Below are 19,792 nucleotides of genomic sequence, written 5' to 3' on the forward strand. Positions count from 1 at the left end.
GATGTGATATAAAGTAGTAAAAAGTTTTGAATTTTCTGTAAGAAGTTGTTAAAAAGTAATTGATGTAATATGAAAATTAATTCTTTTTTTTTTCTTGGTTAGTTTTAACGTAGTATAAAAAGTTAGAATATTTTAAAGTTTATTTTTTATAGAGAAAAGTAGGGAAGGGAAGAGTGATTTTCCAAACAAGCCCATATTGTACTTTGGTACATCTAAATCCTTGTCACTTCACATAGTCACCATCATCATGACTTTAATATAAGGACAGCTAGATACTAGCTACTTCTCTTTAGACATTATAACTAGAGGTGACAATTAATGTTTGTGTGTCAAGTTTGAGTCATACCGAAGCATGAGTATAAAATTATATAGGTCAACCCTAATCCGACCCATTGATTAAACGAATGAAACCTCTCAACTTTAACCCTCTAATTATAACATATATTAGGATAAATTTTGCTGCACAGAGATTAAAGGTTAAACTAAATGGAAAAAACAAATGGCTTATTGCTTTGACTCGCCTAATAAAAAATTAAGTTAGGTTTGGCCCCTTTTAAAATTAGACTTGATGCTTTGATCCTTCTCAATAAAAAGTTTTGGTTCCGTCCTCGCAAATTTTTATTTTTTTACCAATATAATAAAAAATAAAATTTTAACACATGACGTGCAACATAGCAAAACTTTTTCCGTGGTGTTAACAAGATTGACATCACCTAATCAGTATTGGACAGAACAAGTGAAGTGAAAACTGCACTTAACCCTTCAAAATTTTCATTGTTTTTGCAATTTCATTCCCCCAAGCTCAGTAACTCTCAATTTAGCATATCCAACTTCTAATTTTTTGCAATAATGTTTGGGGTTAAATTAGACAGTCAAAGAGAAAAATAACCATATACCCTGTAACTTTATGAAATTACAAAATTACTCTTAAATTACAATTAATATTTTTTAAAATAAATAAATATAGGGTTATTTTAGTAATTTACATCCTTAGTTAGGATTTCTGATTGCAAAAAATTGAAAGTTGGATGCATATTTTCATTTTTCTTTATCAAAGCCAGAGTTCATCAAATGCAAAGATTCACTGGAATAGACTGAACTTAGCACTACAGAAGGCTTGAAGTAAGCAAATTCACCTACCAAAGAGAGACAAAATACAAAGGCATAGGGGGCATATACCAGAAATCAAAATAATAGAGAAACAGCTTTTCTTATGCCTATATACATTCAATTACAAGCTCAAGGAAGGAGGAATGAAAAGAAGACAACACACCAGAAATAGACTCAGGGAGATGGCAAGATCTATGCGTCCATATATTGTTGTTGATTTCTCTGCACAGCTTAAATACCCTTGCAAATAAAGAGAGCTACATGCCATGGGAAATTGTAAGTGAACTGTTCAACAATATTATCAAAAGATCTTTATAAATGAGATGGAACACACTAACACAATAGAAGAAGTGCCCAATCTCTTAAGACCAATTCTATTGATTCTTCTTTAGTTTGGAAGCAGAAGATGATGATCTATGATCTTGATTGGAAGTTCTAATTATAAAAAGAAGTGTTTCTACAAGCATGCCACCAACCAATCCAAGAATGCCTCCAGCAGCATTCTGCCAAAAAAGATTTAGGGCAGACATGATTTCAGTACTGTGCTAGGAAAAAAAGAAGATAATGCTTGAATTTATAACTTACTATAAAAGATTGAAGGACTAATAACTAACAGAGCCTGAGATAGAGTAAAAGAGGGTCATTCAGAAGGTACCATAGCAGGACTGTGGTTAAATAACGCTCTGAATGCAGCATATCCAACCAAATAGGTGGTAAACATCATAACCACAACATGTAAACCTGTACAAATTTATAACAGACCATCCAAATGAATATGTGATTTTTAGAATAGAAAAGATCTTAAAATTCATATATATAGAAAAAACAAAAACCAAAACTAAACCAGGAATAATGATCTTAATAGGTTAGGTTTTTATTGGTTTTGTTAGATTTTTTGTGTACTACTGAAATTAGGAATTATGATCTTAATAGGTTGAGTAAGAGTCAATGAGCCTATATGAATATGTCTCATTATACTCGAAGAGCTTAGACTTCAGTCTACAAAATATTGAGTGATTTGAGTTTGGTGACAAGAGTGCCTAAATGTTTTTTTCTTTCTCTCTTTCTTCTTTTTTGCCACCGTTACTTTTCATGTCACTGTTCACACAATCATTGAACAGCAACAAGGCTCTCTCTTTTCCTTCTCTTCGACCCCAAACAAAGCCCTTTAATGTATCAAAACCCTAAAACCCCACACCAAATTACCTATTAAACCAGCTTATATTCCCAAATATAGCTGCTGTCCAGAATTTTTCAGCACTATGTTTGCTTCAAGAAACAATGCTCTTAACCTATTCCCAATTGTTTCAAAACCCTAAAAAATCTTTTGAAACCGAACACTTTTTTATTTTTCTTTTTCTTTTTTCTAAAAGGGAAAATAAAAAATTGGTCCGTGTTATGGGCACTATGGCTGGCTATGGGTGCTCATCACAGTGGAAGAATGCAAGAAGCTTCTAGAAGGATTCTAGTGCTTTGTCATTTCTGTTTTTCGTATGCACTGTTAAATTCTAATAGGTCAGCACTGGGCGTTTGTTATCTTATAAAGCATCTGCCCAAATGCTACGTGGAAGGAATCTACCACCTATGGCATTTCTGTTAGAATATTTCATAACCGTTTTGAGTATTTAAGAAAGGCAATGTAATCGTAGAAAGGAAGAAGAATTCAAGTATCAAATAGTAATTGCTGGAGAGTAGAGCCTCTCGAAGTGCTCATTGCATTGTTTCAATTCCATTTCTTCATTGTTATTTCCTTCATTTCTGTCACTTAAACACTCCATTTCCACTAAGTACCTTACAATTGGTATTCAGAGCCACTATTCTTCCCCGTTCACCTTCTCCTGCCCACAATTTTTTTTTTTTCTCTGCTCTTATTCACGTTTCCATGGCGGAAGGTACTCGTCTTTCTCAACTTACTGAATCTGTCAAGGAATGTCAGGACGCGTGGGCTCAGCAACAAATATTTAACACCAACTTTACCCAGAAAATTGACAACCTCACTACCCTCGTCCAAACAGTTCTCAACAATCAAGGCTGTCCTCCAGAACCTCCACCGGATGACCGCAATCGACTCCGCCCACCTCAAGAACACCCTCCCGGAGACCACCCAGGGGTTTTTCTCGATCAAGACGACCACTTGTTTCCAGGGCCCCTCTGCCAACAGCAGGAAGACCATCGTCAGGACTGTGGTGAGCGTTGGTTCCTTGATGACGATTTTCCAGAATTTCCTCGTGGGGAGCGTCCTATCCATGCTCGTGCCATGCGTTTGGATTTTCCACGCTTTGATGGCGATAACCCAGTAGCTTGGACTTACAAAGCCAACCAGTTTTTTGACTATTACCAGATTCCTCTGTATCATCGTACCAGGATGGCCTCTTTTCATATGGACGGCGAAGCCCTCGTTTGGTTCCAGGATGTCGATGAAGCTGGCCAATTCCCCACCTGGGATTCTTTCACTCAGGCTCTTCTAATCCATTTTGGGCCTGCTTATGACGACCCCATGGAGTCTCTGGTGCATTTACGCCATTCTACTTCATTCGCTGAGTATACGGCCCAGTTTGAGTCCCTTTCCAATCAACTTCGGGGTCTCTCTGACAAATACAAGCTCAGTTACTTTCTTAGCGGGTTGAAGGATGAAATCTACTTGCCTTTGTGGATGTTAGCTCCTCGTACCTTAGTGTCCGCCTTTGGGTTAGCCAAGTTGCAGGAGGAATACCTTCAGACCTCCTGAAAATCTTCCAGGACATTTTCTGGTTCTTCTGCATATTCTTGGGCCTCCTTTTCCAGTTCCTCTAGTGGTCCTTCTTCCGGACAGCAATCACCACTTCCTGTTCAGCGCATTTCTCCAACTCAGATGCGTGAATGCCGGGAAAAGGGTCTCTGCTACAACTGCGATGACAAATGGCATCCGGCTCACAAATGTAATCCCCCCAAGCTCTTTCTTATGTCGAGCACTGAGCCCTTGCCTGATGATACCTTAGAGGACCTTGGCTTGGACCATTTAGATAAGGCTGCCCCAGTTTTGGAACCTATTATTCAGGAATTAGTTGATCCTGAAATCACCTTACATGCAATTTCTGGTTCTCTAGCCCTAAAACCATGCATTTCTTTGGGTTTATCCGTTCTAAAAAATTGGTTATTCTGCTCGACTCGGGCAGTACACACAATTTCATCAACCTAGCTGCGGTTCCGGTGGCTTTTTTGGGTCCTCTTACTCCCCTGCAGTCACGGGTATGAGTTGCAAATGGGGAGACTCTTCTCTGCACTGGCAAGTGCAATTCGGTCTCTATCCGAGTCCAGGGCACCACAATCACTGCTGATTTTTATTTGCTGCCTTTGGGTGGTTGCAATATTGTCCTTGGAGTGGATTGGCTTCGTTCTCTTGGACCGGTATTATGGGATTTTTCCCGTTTAACAATGCAGTTTTAGGTTAATTCCAGCCCCTTTGTTCTACATGGATTATGTCCCTCGGGCTTAACTCTAGAAGAGGCTCATCATTGTCTTAAAGACCCTTCTTCGGAACACAAGGGGTTGTTGTTACATATTTTATCCTCTACTGAAGCTTCCACGCTTCCTTCTCAGCATGCAGCTATCCGTGACCTCCTGCAGCAATTTCTTCCCCTTTTTTCTGAACCACAGGGGTTACCACCCCCTCGTACTCAAGATCATCAAATTCAGCTCAAGACTTCTCAACCGGTTTTGGTCCGCCCTTACCGTTACCTGTATTTTCAAAAGGCTGAAATAGAGAAAATCATTAAGGACCTGCTGCTGTCTGGAGTGATTCGCTCTAGTTAAAGTCCTTTTTCATCCCCAGTCCTTGTTCGTAAACCGGATGGTAGCTAGCGCATGTGCGTTGACTATCGTGCTCTTAATCAAGATACCATCAAGGATAAATATCCTATTCCGGTTATAGACGAGCTGCTGGATGAGCTCCATGGTGCCACCATTTTCTCAAAGCTTGATCTCCGTTCAGGGTACCACCAGATTCGGATGAAGCCCAAAGATGTGTCCAAGACCGCCTTCCGTACTCACAAGGGCCATTACGAGTTTCTCGCCATGCCATTTGGTTTGACCAATGCCCCATCCACATTTCAGAACCTTATGAATGATGTGTTTAAACCATTTTTGCAGAAGTTTGTCTTGGTGTTCTTCAACGATATCCTTATTTACAGTCGCTCTTTGACTGACCATCTCACTCATTTACGTGCTGTTTTGAGAGTTTTACAGGATCATAAACTGTATGCCAAGTCTTCTAAATGCAGTTTTGGTGTCGAAGAAATTGAGTATTTAGGGCACCTCATCTCCAATGATGAGGTACGGGCTGATCCTTCAAAATTGGCTGCCATGATGAATTGGCCAGTCCCTCAGTCTATTAAATCTTTGCGGGGTTTTCTTGGCTTAACGGGCTATTACCACAAGTTCATCAGCGGGTACAGGGTCATTGCTGCCCCATTGATAGCATTACTCAAAAAGAATGCTTTCCTTTGGACCCCTGCAGCAACTGATGCTTTTGAGCATCTCAAAACTGCCGTGACTACCCCTCCAGTTCTCCGTCTTCCAGACTTTTCTCTTCCATTCACCATTGAGTGCGATGCCTGCGGCAAGGGTCTTGGCGCGGTTCTCATGCAGCAGGGCCGCCCTATAGCCTTTATTAGCCAAGCCTTGAAAGGGCAAGCCCTCCTTCTCTCCACCTACGAGAAGGAACTCCTTTCCTTAGTTACTGCTGTTCAAAAGTGGTGCCCATACTTGCTTGGCCACCCCTTTATTGTCAAGACGGACCAGCAGTCACTTAAATTCTTGCTGGAACAGCGCATTGGCACACCCTCACAGCAGCGTTGGATGTCTAAATTGCTCGGTTATGATTTCATCAACGAGTACAAACGTGGTAAGGAGAACCGTGTGGCGGATACATTATCCCGCCAGTTTGAAGACTCTTCTCAGGAGGGGGCAGTGGTTCTCTCCTTGATTTCCTTTCCCACACCTTCTTGGCTATCGGAGTTGAAGGCTTCTACTCCTCCGATCCAGCTACTGTAGCTCTTTTACAGTCTCTTCAACCGGGTCAGACTTCCCCAAAGGGTTACACCTTGCAGCAAGATCTAATCCTTAGGAAGAATCGCCTATGGATTGTCAAAGGCTCCCCTTTTCAACAACAATTGCTGGCCTTTATCCATTTCGATCCCTCTGCTGGCCACTCGGGCCATCACAAAACAGTGAAGCATGCACAAGCTAATTTCTATTGGGCGGGCATGCGCCACAACATCAAAAAGTTTGTTCGTGAATGTGCAGTATTTCAGGTTAATAAACATGAAACCACTTCACCAGCCGGCTTGCTTCAGCCTCTACCAGTTCCTTCACGCACTTGGTCAGACGTCTCTATGGATTTCATAGAGGGTTTGCCTCCCTCTCAAGGGACTATGGTCATTTTGGTAGTGGTCGATCGTTTTTCAAAATATGGCCATTTCCTTCCACTATCTCATCCTTAAACGGCATCCACTGTGGCTACCCTTTTCTTCACCAATATTTTCAAGCTTCATGGTATGCCTCAAACAATAGTGTCTGACCATGATCCAATCTTTACCAATACATTCTGGAGTGAGCTTTTCCAGCTCCAAGGTATATCCTTAGCCTTTAGCTCCGCCTACCACCCGCATTTTGACGGTCAAACCGAGGCCCTCAATAAATGTTTGGAGACATATCTCCGTTGCTACACTGGTTCCAAGCCACAAGCATGGAAGTCTTGGTTACCCTTGGCTAAGTGGTGGTATAATACCAACTATCACTCTTCCAAAGGTTTAACTCCATTTGAAGCCGTTTATGGCTATGCCCCACCTACCCTACTGTCTTACATACTCGGCACTTCAGCAAATGTGGCTGTAGACTCCCAGTTGCGGGACCGTAATTCCATTATCAATTTGTTGAAGGAAAGACTGCATCAAGCTCAACATTGGATGAAAAAACAGGCTGATCGGCACCGGACTGAACGTGAATTTCAAGTCGGTGATTGGGTGTATTTACGGCTTCAGCCCTATCGCCAAAATTCTGTGGCTATGCGCAAGAATTTGAAGCTATCTCCTCGCTTCTTTGGGCCCTTCCAGATTTTACAACGCATAGGCCTTGTGGCATACAAGTTGGATTTACCATCCACTACTCGTATTCACCCAGTTTTTCATGTTTCCTGTTTGAAGCTGAAACTGGGATCCCAAATCACTCCTCTCTCCACTTTGCCCCCTGTTGACAGAAAGGGAGAGCTTAAACCAAAACCGGAGTCCATCATTTCTTGCCGCATGGTTAAACGCCATAATTGTGCTGTCACTGAAGTTCTTGTCCTCTAAACTTCAACAGCAGTTTCCCCACCTTGTGGGCAAGGTGCTTTGAAGGGGGGGAACCTGTTATGGGCATTATGGCTGGCTATGGGTGCTCATCACAGTGGAAGAATGCAGGAAGCTTCTAGAAGAATTTTGGTGCTTTGTCATTTCTGTTTTTCGTATGCGCTGTTAAATTCTAATAGGTCAGCATTGGGTGTTTGGTATCTTGTAAAGCATCCGCCCAAATGCTACGTGAAAGGAATCTGCCACCTATGGCATTTCTGTTAGAATATTTCATAACCGTTTTGAGTATTTAAGAAAGGCAATGTAATCGTAGAAAGGAAGAAGAATTCAAGTATCAAATAGTAATTGCTGGAGAGTAGAGCCTCTCGAAGTGCTCATTGCCTTGTTTCAATTCCATTTCTTCATTGTTATTTGCTTCATTTCTGTCACTCAAACACTCCATTTCCACTGAGTACCTTACACCCTGGGTTTTGATGTGTTTGAAAATTGATGCTCAGTGTTATCAAAGTCAAAAGGGAACCTCAAGGTGCCAAGTCTTTATATCAACCAAGAAGTGAGGCGCTAGAAAGGCTTGCCTGAGTGAAATAAAGCGCCAATTTTTAAATATGGTACTTATACAAACCTAAACTGATAAAGTCCAATCTAATTCAATTGTTTTCTCAAAAACCGATATTTATAATCTGTAATGGTAGTTTAACTGCAAGCACATACATCATACATTAGTGTACTAGTGGTATTAGCAGTTTAAATTATGGTGGCGGTGGCAATGGCAATAGGGTGCTAGTGGCAATAACAACAATGATACAGGAAATGATGGTATTAACAATTATTAGTGGGATGGCAATGATAATGGAATAGCGGTGGCAATAATGCTGACAGCAGGTGATGTACTAGGGGTATTTCAGAAGTTTCTAGTAATATTAGGATTTTTTTGCTAGTAAATTCAATACTATCTTTTATCATTTTCTTTGAAACTCTGAGAATTGTTTCATTTCCTTTTGTTTAAGAACTTCTAGTAACCTTAGGATTAGGATTTTGTAGACTATATAAAACTTATATTAAACCTTAATTCATTAGAGATCATTGAGTTTAATATCAAGTGACTTTTAATAAAAGGAAATAATTTTTTTCTTTGTTCTTATTCCTTATGCATTCACATATTCAAGAGAAAGACGAATTATTCTCTTGTCTATCTTCCACTATGTAAGTTGGTATCAAAGTCTTAATATTTCTTGACTTCATGGCTAACCCACGCCAATGATGGCAACCTCCCTGGTGACTACACTCGAGAGAGGGGCTCCTACAAGGGCCTGCATTGATTTCCAACATGATACTCGGCAAGCGTTGCATGATATACAAGCAACTCTTGCTAGATCTACAGAGAATCCATATGAGAACCGCGAAAACAACAATATTTATAATGATGATAGGACTTGCGCTCAACTTGTTTGTAATCTTATTCATATGCCTCCAAATACGTAGGCATCCTATGAAGAGAATTCTAGTGAAGATGAAGATTTTGTCAAAGGCATCTTCCAAAGATTTGGCAGAAACAATTATCGAGGTCATGATGATTGCAAACCTAGAAATTATTGTATGAAGATTGATTTATCAAACTTTAATTGTCATCTTCATGTTGAAGATTTCTCAGATTTGCTGAACGAGGATTGAGAGATTTTTTGAATTTATGAAGATTCCTGAGGATAAAAAGGTGAACGTGTACAGTGGTTGCACACAAATTGAAAGGAAGAGCTTCTACTTGGTGGGAGCACACATAGATTTCAAGGATATGACAAAGGAATGCACCTATAAGATCATAGACAAAGTTGAAGCATCAAATGAAGACATAATTTCTACACTGATTATGAGCAATATTATATTAAGAAGAACCAATATTATATGCTGAAGATCTTAAAGCTCAGTTGCAATAGTTCTCCTTCACCACCATGAATATTGTACTCTGGAACAAAAAAAAATATTGAAGAAAGAGTTTTGCCATAATAAAAATTTGGATGCACTTGCCCTTCGAGCCAATAGATATATTATTGAAGATGAAGGTTTCGTGGAGGTAAATTTTCTGCCATGTAATCAGGAAGTGTTAGGACACGTATCAAGTATTTGATAAAAGTCCTCCTTTCAACAATAGTGTGCAACCTGGTATTGCCGATGAGGACACCCCACCAATGCTTAATAAAAGTACGCAGATGATAGATTCAGTTTGTACTAAGTTTTCGTGTCTTCATCTTAATAATTTTGTAGGTAAAGATGTTCTGTGAACTAGTTTGTGATCATTTGATATATTTTATCTTCAATACAATGAAGCAAGATAGGAATAGGTTTGACAAGAATTCATTCCAAAGGAATTGATTTAGAAAAGAAAAAAAAATGTATGATTACAAAGAGGTGTTCGGGTCAAATAATGGAAATCAGATATATTTTTTGATAAGTAATTAACTCCAAGGGGAGGGGGAAGGGGAGACTCGAACTAGTGACCTCCGCTTCTTGATGAGCCGTAGTCCTCAGCTGATTGAGCTACCCCTTTAAGTCAGATATATGACATATAAGAATGGCAATATTGAATTTGCTTTCAAAACAGATTGCTCACATAGTTAATTGAGGAATAATAATATGCAGAATTATTGGCCATATCCAAGATTTTATGATGGATTTGAGCAAATGATTAATTTGTTCTTATGTGCCGGACATCATAGAACGAAAAGCTGAAAAGGCTTAATTGAGATTGTAACAGAGCATGCAGGATTAAGCTCTCTTTTTTTTTCTTTTCTTTTCTTCTTCTTCTTCTTTTTTTTTTTTTTTTTTTTTTTTTTTTTCCGGTAAGTTAACCTATCAATAGTTCTGCTCCCATTCCCTTCAAATGCATAGCATTTGGATATATCATACTGACTAAGATAGCAGACTGCAAAATCACATTTTTACAAAAAAGATTACCATAAAATTTCTAACTTAATTTATCTATTACTATTAGGTAAAGGAGACCGAGTTAAAAGGTTTTTGACCCAAATTTGCCAATATAACATCAGGACTTCAACAGAATTTAGTATTCACAGTTTATAATTCAACCCAAGACCTTTGCTATATGCGTGCTTTATTTTTATACTTCAAAGCTGTCTCCGGATTGAAAATTAATCTTGCAAAATCAAAATTGGTTCATGTGGATAACATTGAGATTGTGGATGGGTTGCTTGGCATTTTGGGCCATGAGGTTTCTTCTTTGCCTATGAAGTATCTTGCTCTTCTGTTGAAGGCCTTCTATAAGGCCATATTTAGGACGGTGTTATTGAAAAGATAGAGAGGCGGCTGGCTAGTTGGAAAATGATGTACCTGTCTAAGGGTGACAAGATTAACCCTTATCAAGAGCACTTTTTCTAATTTGCCTACATATTTCATGTCCCTCTTCCCTCTCTTTATGGGTGTTGCAAACCATATTGAGAAGCTTCAACAAGATTTCTTATGAGGGCAACTAGGCAAAGAGTTCAAATCTCACCTGGCAAATTGGTCCAAGGCTTGCTCTCTGATCCCTGAGGGAGGTTTGGGGATTCAAAATTTGCGGATGTTCAATCGTGCGCTCCTAGGAAAATGTTTATGGTGCTATGTGTATGAGAGAGAGGTTTGGTAGAGAGTTGTGGTGGACTTTAAATTTGGTAGTTTGTTGGGTAGGTGGTGTTCTAATGAGCCTAATGGGGCATATGGGGTGGGGTTATAGAAGAATATTTTTTTTGATAAGTAAGAAGACTTTATTAATGAAAGCGTAAGGCGCCCCTACGTACACAGGAACAATTAAAGTTAACCCGCAAAAACCCAACAGAAGCAACAAAACACAAACCCCCGAAACCGAAGAAAAACCCCAAAACAAACCACAATAGAACCCAAGAAGAAACTAAACAACCTACCACCCACCAAAGCACACAAACCTATATCATGTGTGCCTTGCCTTTCCTACTCCTAGAAGGATCTTTCGCAACACCATAATTGACAGAACTATGCAAATTAAGTAGCTCCCTTTTTCCTTTAAACTTTTGGCGCGCAATCATCTTTTTCCGCTGAAAATCTTCTTCCATGGCATCCCTAATTGCCAAGGCCTCCTCCCAAAAAGCCCCTTCCAATGCCCAATCCAAGGGCAATCCCTCTCAATAATCATCCTCCTCATCCCAAACTACGATCTCCCCGTTATGATCAAAACCGACAGGCCAATTCCGAGATTGGAGATTAGAAGAATATTAAGATGGGTTGGCGGAAGTTTTCAAGTCATACCAAATTTGAGGAGGGAAATGGCTCTAAAGTTAGATTCTAACATGACTTGTGGTATGGGGACAAGGCCCTAAAGGAAGCATTTTCAGATTTATACGGTATTGCTTGCGCAAAGGAAGCCTTCGTAATGGCCTACTTGGAGCTTTCTGGTGGCTCCAATCAGTGGAATGTTAGCTTTGCTAGAGTGGCTTATGAATGGAAAGTGAATATCTTTGTCTCATTCTTTAGCTTGTTGTATTCAGTTAGCGAGAGACGGGAATGTGAAGACAAGCTTTGGTGGACCCATCCAAAAAAGGGTTGTCCAATGTTAGATCTTTCAACAATGTCTTGGTTTGTAATGATGCCTCTCCTTTCTTTTGGAAGAGTATTTGGAGGACTAGGGCTCTTTTGAAGTTGACTTTTTTTGTTTGGTCGGCGGCCCTAAGAAAGATCCATAGACAATCTTAAGAAACGGCATGTCATTGTGATTGTCAGGTGTTGTATGTGTTTGGGGAATGGGGAGTCTATGGACCATTTTCTTCTCCAATGTAAGGTTGCTTGCGCCTTATGAAATGTTTTGTGGTGCTTCCTTGCCTCTTGCGGTGCTTTTCGAGGGAAATAAATTATAGAAATTTCGAGTACTGCTAGAGGACATCGGAGGAGCTTGAGTCCTTTTTCTTCTATACTCTTTATCTTTGGCCAGCTGCATTTATTTTTCCTTTGGTGCACAGTTATCATAATTTCCTTATTCTTTTTTCTCCTTCTAAATAGCTAGGTGTTTTCTCTTACATACTTATTAATTATATTTCGATTACTTATAAAAAATAATGATTCAATCCAATTTAAAACTCAATGTTTTTCACAATTCAAATTTCCTGTTGAGTAATATAAACTCTTCACCAACGCAAAGTTAATCCACAAGAAAAGACACAGAAAACTAACCGAAGCCTAGTTGATCCTTGTAAGAAGAGAAAGGCTCAGTCGCATCCTTCTTCGGTGTAATATCCTTAACGAGCTCTTGATACGCATTCCTCTCCGCTAATTCCGCAAGCTTTCTCAGCCTTGCCTTCAATTCTTCGCTCTGAAATTTAAAACAAAACCAGAATCAGATTAAAAAAAGAATTTTGATTCACAAAATCACATTATACTTTTTTCTTTTTCAAAAATGCGCGTAAAGAAGCGAGACCAAAGGTATTTTGAATCTCAAATTTTTCGTGTAAAAGCTTTCTAGAGTGAACTAAATAATAATACCCGACCATATTGGACTAAGATTTTCAAATTCGACAGAGTAAAATATTACTCGCACTATTTAATTTGTTTTCTTTTCTCATTTTTGTAAGCAACTAAACCTAACTCATACTTCGAACAAATACGGAAACAAGCAGAACTCATTCAACAATTCTTGTTCTTTCTCAGTTTTCTCAGCAAACAAACAGAAACTCATGCTTAGAAAATGTAGAAACTGTAACAAAAATAAAAATTCGAAATCCTAAAACTTTTTTCTTATGTAATACCATTTAAAACCAGATTGCACAAGAGAATTTAGAGCAACCAAACAAGCTTAATCGAATATGAGCTAGACAGTTTTACCTTCTCTCTAGGTTTGGGGCTGGTGAAGATGAATTCGGACCCGGAAAAGAGTTGGATCAAGACGGGTCGAGTGGAGGGCCGGGACGCGAACCAGAGAGCTCGGAGCGACTTGTACGGCACATTTCCTTGCGAGGAGAGATCCGACGCGATCTGTCGGAGTTCCGGCGTGAGGTGCGGATCTTCGGAGGCCGTGAACAGGAATGATCTGATGCCTTCGGTGGCGGATATCAGAAGCCCGGGCGGGCTTGCCGGCTCGGTCTTCATTTCGGGTTAGAGAGTGGCCCCGTTATTTTTCCACACCTATATCGGGTAATTTTTTAATTTATTATTATTATTTTTTTTAATAAAAGACCACCCCCATCTTCCTTACATTTTTTCCTAAACCATTATTATGTACAGTGTTACCCAATGAATTATTATATTTTTAATAGGACCAAAATTTCCTTTAAACGAGTTGGGATGAAATTTCATCCGACCCACTCCAATAAATGTGCACATGTTTTCTTTAACCCCAATAACACCAGTAAAAGATAAAAATTAACTACAAACTCGTTTGTAGATAAAGGCTATAAATCGGTTTAATAAGTTGACAAGTGTCCTAAAATATGTGAGTTTTACTTTTCAATTTTATTTTATTTTTTTAAAAAAAAAAACACATTTCTTCTTCTCACCTAATCTCTCAAATAAAGCCATTGTCATCTCAAACTATTTAGAGAGAGAAGCTCCCATTTTTTAGAGAGAGAGAGAGCCTTATTTTAGATTGTGCTTCACCGAGGGAGGGCCTCCCGGTGGTAGTTTCCTCCTAGCCCTTTGGGCTATGGAGTAGTTTTTGTCTCTCCACGGTGTGAACCAATGGAGATTAGGTCTCTCTCAACCATTAGGGTTGTGGAGTTTTTGTTCTCTCTATAGATCTGGTGATGGCTGATCTTCCCCTAGCCCTCTTTGGGCTATGGTGGCTTGTGTTTTGTTTTTCTATGGTTTTCTTTCTTTTTGTTTCAGGTGAGAAGACTCAACTCAAGACGTCAAGTTGGGGGAGAGGACGATTCCATGTCGTCGGCGAGGGGTGTTTTGGCAGGACTTTCATCTTTCTTTCTTTCTTTTTGAAGCCAGATCTATGCATCTCCGTTGACTTCTGATAGACACGTGCCCTTCAGCCACATTCTCTATCGGTCTCCGCTCCAGTTGCCAGAAGCGTTGGTCATGTCGGTCACCAGAGCTTGGCGAGTGATCATCACATTCCAGGGAGCCTTTGCTCCTTGGGGTGCGCGTGATGGCCACACCCCACTATTTCAAGCCATGTTTGGTGGCGACCGGGGACTACGATGACCAATCGGCTTTCTGGGTGTCGTTGGTGGAGGTGCATGTCCCACACAAGCCGTCCATTCCGGCAAAGACAGCCTCTCCATCTCTCTACCACCGGCTCGGGTTGGGTGTTTTCTCTATTTGCTGTGTTTGTGTATTCTTTTTGTTTCTCCGGTATAATCTGCATTTGTTTTGTCCAAATTTTTACTGGAATATTTGTTGGCTTGTTGCTAAATCGGCCATCTTTTATTTTAGGATGAACGTTATTGTAAAACGAGGCTCAAATGTTGTTATTGTAAGATTTGTGTTCTGCTTAGGCAGCTATTTTTTAAGTTAAATCATTATAGCTTAAAATGTAAGAGGTCTTGTACCTTTATTGTCAAGTTGTATGCCTTCGAGCCTTTCAACAATATATGGTAGCTCATGCTACTTTGTTCTAAAAAAATATATATATCTCTCAAATAAACTTGACCTTTAATTCTTCTAGCCTCCTTCTTCTTCTTCTTCTTTTTTTCATAATTTTTCTTCACAATAGGTTCGTAATGGTTCTTAACAGCAAGTTTACTTGATAGTTCTTTTATGCTCATGAATATTCCTTTTTTTAAGCTAATTATTTACTCTCTCTCTTTTTTCTTTTTCTTTTTCATGTGTGTTGGCTTTCTCATGGTGAGCAGGTTTATTTGTGAGGGATTTTTTTTTTCCAAGTTTTATTTTTTCCCAGTTAGGACAGGCCAGCAAGTTCTAATTATTTTTTTGTCCTAAACGGATCAATTTTTTTCCTATTTTTTTCTTCCAGTTTTTTGTCCTATTTTTTTTTTTTTTTTTTTTTTTTTTCACTTGCTCATCATGTGAAAGCCAATTAATTGGAAATAGAACATGTAAAAGAAACGAAAAAAAAGGGTTAGAAGCTAAAAAAAAAAAAGAACAAAAAAAGAAGAAGAAGGAGGAGATAGATCAGATTTGTGCGTTGCCACCCACAAATCTAAGGTCCAACGTTTATAATTATTATTATTTTTTTTTTAAGATCTGAGTTATTTTGAAAATAAGAAATTATGTAGGTTTTTTAGTAATTTTGGGTCAATTCTAATTGTGGAATACATGTAATCACCAAACTAAGGAATTGGAATAGTTATTCCATTCCACTCTTTCTCATTCCCAGTAATAATTATTCATTTTCCTAAAAGAATATTCATTTCGCGAACCAAACGGGGCCTAAAGGTGAGGTTTATTTTAGAGATACATTAGATTAGAAGAAGAAAGGATTAAGAAAAAGAAAAAGAAAAAAAACACACAAACGGGAAGTTAACACTGTTAAAGTTTATTAAAAGTCACATATGATTCTCACATGTTTTAGGACACTTGTCAACTTACTAAACCAATTTGTAGCTAATTTTTGTCCTCACCCAAACATTATGAATTTTTTAGAAACACAAAATTGAAGCCCAAGAGTCACGTGCCGGTGCAGACTTCTCTTCTGCCTTCTCCCTTTCTCACAACAACTGGTGTTAAGGATTTTTTGCTAAGAGCTGATCTTTCTCTCAAAGCCATGACCCTCTGCTGAACTTTGATTTTGAGGTAACCAGAGTAAGAACTCCCAACTGATCTGGAGTTGTTGTAAGTGACTAAAGTCACAGATAGACCAGTAAAAAATTGTATGATCTTTAAGGTAAGAAGGTCAATGAGAGAATGACCTTCTTACCTTAAAATTGTACAATCTCATGGTTTTAATTACCCAAAACATATTATAAGGTTTCGTGGTTTTATTTACCCAAAACAAAGTATTTCATTGAATGTTTATAGAACTGTACGATTGGATGATTGTAGTTATGCATTAAAATTCAAAATGATACAAGATAAGCAATTCTAAAAGATGTGAAATTTTCTATTGGTGATGATCAATCAGTACATAAAAGATGTAGCAGCATTCTAATGGTGCGTTTGAGATTGCGATTTCATAGACAATAAGTGCGATTTTAAACCAAATCGCAGAACATAAATCGTTTGGGAACTGCGTTTTTAAAAATTGCGATTTGAAAACGCAAAAAATATGCTTTTTCAAATCGCAGGTAAGATGGTGTTTTTTTGAAAACGCAGAATTTTAAAGACTAATTTGCGATTTTAAATGCTGAACTGCGATTTTGCCAAACGCTTAACTGCGTTTTTAAAAATCACTTTTTTCAAATCGCACATTTTAAAATCATGATTTTAAATCGCACTTTTTAAAATCGCAAACCCAAACGGACCCTAAATCCTATATCCAACAAGAAAGTTTTTTTTTTTTTTTTGAAAGAACGTGTAAAACTATATATTGACAAAAAGAATCAATTGTATAACAAAAGGCTTACAACCCATACAACAAAAAATAGAACAACCAGAGAAAACACTTTGAATATCCACACTGCACTCAAGGACCTAAACCAAAACACCAAAAAAAAAAAAAAAAAAAAACAACTATGTCCACAATGGAACAACTAACTCAAAATACAAGCATTAATGTTCCATTTGTGACAAAGAATAACATTCTCTATAGTTTTTGGGAATTTGCCCTTTCTAGAAACTCTACACCGAACTGTCCAAAAAATTTGCTTCAAAACCTGCTCTTCGATGAGAGGTTGTCCACCCACTTTTAACTCATTTCGAGCTCGCCATAACTGATACACAGCAGAGCTCAAGACAAGTTTACAAATTGTCCCCATCAAACTCTTACTCTTCCAGGTTCTGCATCCTTCATCAATCAGTTCACTCCAACTTGTATAACAATTCACATTGCTGCAAGCAAGTTTTCCAAACTCTGGGAGCTAAAACCACAAGAAAAGAAAAGGTGATTTTGGCTATCAATTCCAGCCCTGCAGAAACCACAATTGACATCCCCTTTAAAACCTCAAGCAAGCAACCGGTCCCCAATAGTTAGCCTACTATATATGTATAAAAAAATTTGGACTATTTCTCGATTTATACGTGTCATCCTTGCAAGAAAGATTTACTCAGCCATGTTCTCCATTTCAGCACTTTTCCCATTATTTGGGTCTTCATCATTGCATGACATCGCATAAGTCTGAATAATTACGGTGGTTTAGAGAATGCAACTAGAGGCCACAACTCCTTATTCTCTTAGCCATGAGTTTCTTTTGTCTTTACCTCCTCTTCTTGTCCTTCATGCCAGTTACGAGTTCTCTCTCTGGTTCCTCAAAACCAGAGTTCAGCAAAGGGCCATGGCTTCAAGAGAAAGAGATTTCAGCAGAAAATCATTAACGCCCGTACGTTGTCGTGAGAAAGAGAAAAGGGAGAAGAGAAGTCTGCACCGGCACGTGACACTTGGGCTTCTTCAATTTTGTGTTCCTCAAAAATTCATAACGTTTGGTGACTAACGTTAGAGACGTTATTGGATGTTTTATTTAACGGGTATTTTTGGGGCTAAAGAGAACATGGGCCTTTCACATGCAAGAAGACACTTAGCATTTCTTGGAGTGGGTTTGATGAAATTTCTTCCATACCAGTTTGGAAGACGTTTCTCTTATTTCATATTTTGATTGATATTGAAATATCCTTTATTTACGGGTTAATTGTAATCAAATGAAGCGAAAATTTGATAATCATACTTGTATTCACTCACTACCCTATAAATAGAGACATTTGTATTGTAGAAAGAAAAAAAATAAAATAAAAAAAACAGTTAAGAACAATGTAATCCTAAGGGTTATTCAGAATTATGGGCGTAGGCAGTGACAAACCCCCAAAATTTTCTCCCAAACCTTTTTTTTTTTTTTTAAAAAAGAAAATTAAATTTTACCCCTAATTATTATTACTTTTTTTTTTTAGTTTTACTCCCCTCCAATTTTTTATTTTTTTTATTTTTTTTTCAATTTGACCCCCCATATTCACAAGGCTGAGTCCACCATTGGGCGTAAGTATTTAATATCAAACCACTCGTAATTCTTTATTTTTCTTTTCTCTACCTATGCTTCCGCTATAATTCTCATATTAAGAGAAATCTATTCATGACAATTCTATCTTGGTCCTATAGATCATTCATACAATGAATCATAAGCAGGCAGAGGGGGTCTTATGGTCATAAATTAGTTTTTTTTTTTTTATTTCCATCCTCTTAATTGTTGAGCTCGTAAAACAATTCATGTGGATGCCACCTTTCCATCTGCTTAGGCCTAAAGTACATAGCCCGAAATTGCCCTTCGTCATCCACACGGACCACTATTTTCCATTCTCTGCAGCTTCTAGAACCCACAGAGAAAAGCATCGGAACCGGTTCAAGTCTCCGGCCCATAGCTCGACCTAAACCTCGAACCACTCATGGAGGTTTTAGGCCGGAGACTTGGACCGGTTCCGATGCTTTTCTCTGTGGGTTCTAGAAGCTGCAGAGAAAGGAAAATAGTGGTCCGTGTGGATGACGAAGGGCAATTTCGGGCTATGTACTTTAGGCCTAAGCAGACGGAAAGGTGGCATCCACATGAATTGTTTTCAAAAATGAAAGACAGCTGGAGTCCATTTCATTTCAAAGTTGAAGGAGGCTTTTCTTTTTTCTCTCTCACGCAGTCATGCGTGAAGATGGCTTATCCTTTTGCTTTTAGAAAATTGTAGATTTTACAATGGGTTGGATCTTGTGCATGGGACCACTTGCATGGGAACCAGTACTGCTTATCCATGAGAAAGGGTTGCTTTTTGTGAGTTATTGAGCCTACAACAATTGGAGCAATATTTTTGTTCACAAAGAAAGGGGCAGCAATCAACTTTTGAAGCTTTTATATTTTTTATTCAAAAATAACTGTCCCTTGTGGACAAGGTGCTTAAAGGGGTTGGTATTATAATAGATATATTAGTAATGGGCTACCTTAGTAGTTAATAGGCCTTGGGCCTTATTAGTTAATGATCTATTAGTTAGTGGCCTATTAGTTTAGTGGCCCTTAGATGAGTCTATATAAACAAGTCTAGTTAAATGTTTTAGGCATGAAAATTGGTATCCAGTCTTTGGCTGAAAATGGAGGGGGAGTACCTCGAACCACTCATGGAGGTTTTAGGCATCCTCGAATTTGCCTAATTTCAATATAATATCATTTTCTTCCTTGTTCTTTCATAATTCCTCAATTTCTTCTATTTTCCATTTCTATTTCCAATTTCTTCTTACAATTCTCAATAAAAAAACCCTAGAATTCCTAAACAGTAAATAAACCTGTTACATTCTTATTATGGTTCCCTCAAAA

At 38.5% G+C, this 19,792-nt stretch overlaps 1 protein-coding gene across 1 annotated transcript; it reads right to left on the reverse strand.

Annotated features, from left to right (window-relative positions):
- Positions 1-1,067: 1,067 nt before the first annotated feature.
- Positions 1,068-13,566, reverse strand: LOC133854438 (uncharacterized). Its single transcript, XM_062290644.1, has 4 exons — positions 13,275-13,566; positions 12,627-12,765; positions 1,766-1,851; positions 1,068-1,613 (listed from the first exon to the last, which is right to left on the reverse strand). Exons 1-4 carry the CDS (start codon positions 13,536-13,538, stop codon positions 1,485-1,487), a joined length of 618 nt encoding a protein of 205 aa, XP_062146628.1. The 5' UTR covers positions 13,539-13,566; the 3' UTR covers positions 1,068-1,484.
- Positions 13,567-19,792: the final 6,226 nt, after the last annotated feature.

This window comes from Alnus glutinosa, chromosome 13, assembly GCF_958979055.1.
Source record: "Alnus glutinosa chromosome 13, dhAlnGlut1.1, whole genome shotgun sequence".
Lineage (NCBI taxonomy): Eukaryota > Viridiplantae > Streptophyta > Magnoliopsida > Fagales > Betulaceae > Alnus > Alnus glutinosa.

What these genes read in the sequence shown, in the direction of transcription:
- LOC133854438 (XM_062290644.1), bottom strand. Translation starts at nt 13,538, where the DNA reads ATGAAGACCGAGCCGGCAAGCCCGCCCGGGCTTCTGATATCCGCCACC. An exon ending in GCCCCAAACCTAGAGAGAAG is followed by an intron (nt 12,766 to 13,274) that starts GTAAAACTGTCT and finishes TTTAAATTTCAG; the next exon opens with AGCGAAGAATTGAAGGCAAG. An exon ending in CAAGGATCAACTAGGCTTCG is followed by an intron (nt 1,852 to 12,626) that starts GTTAGTTTTCTG and finishes AAATTTGTACAG; the next exon opens with GTTTACATGTTGTGGTTATG.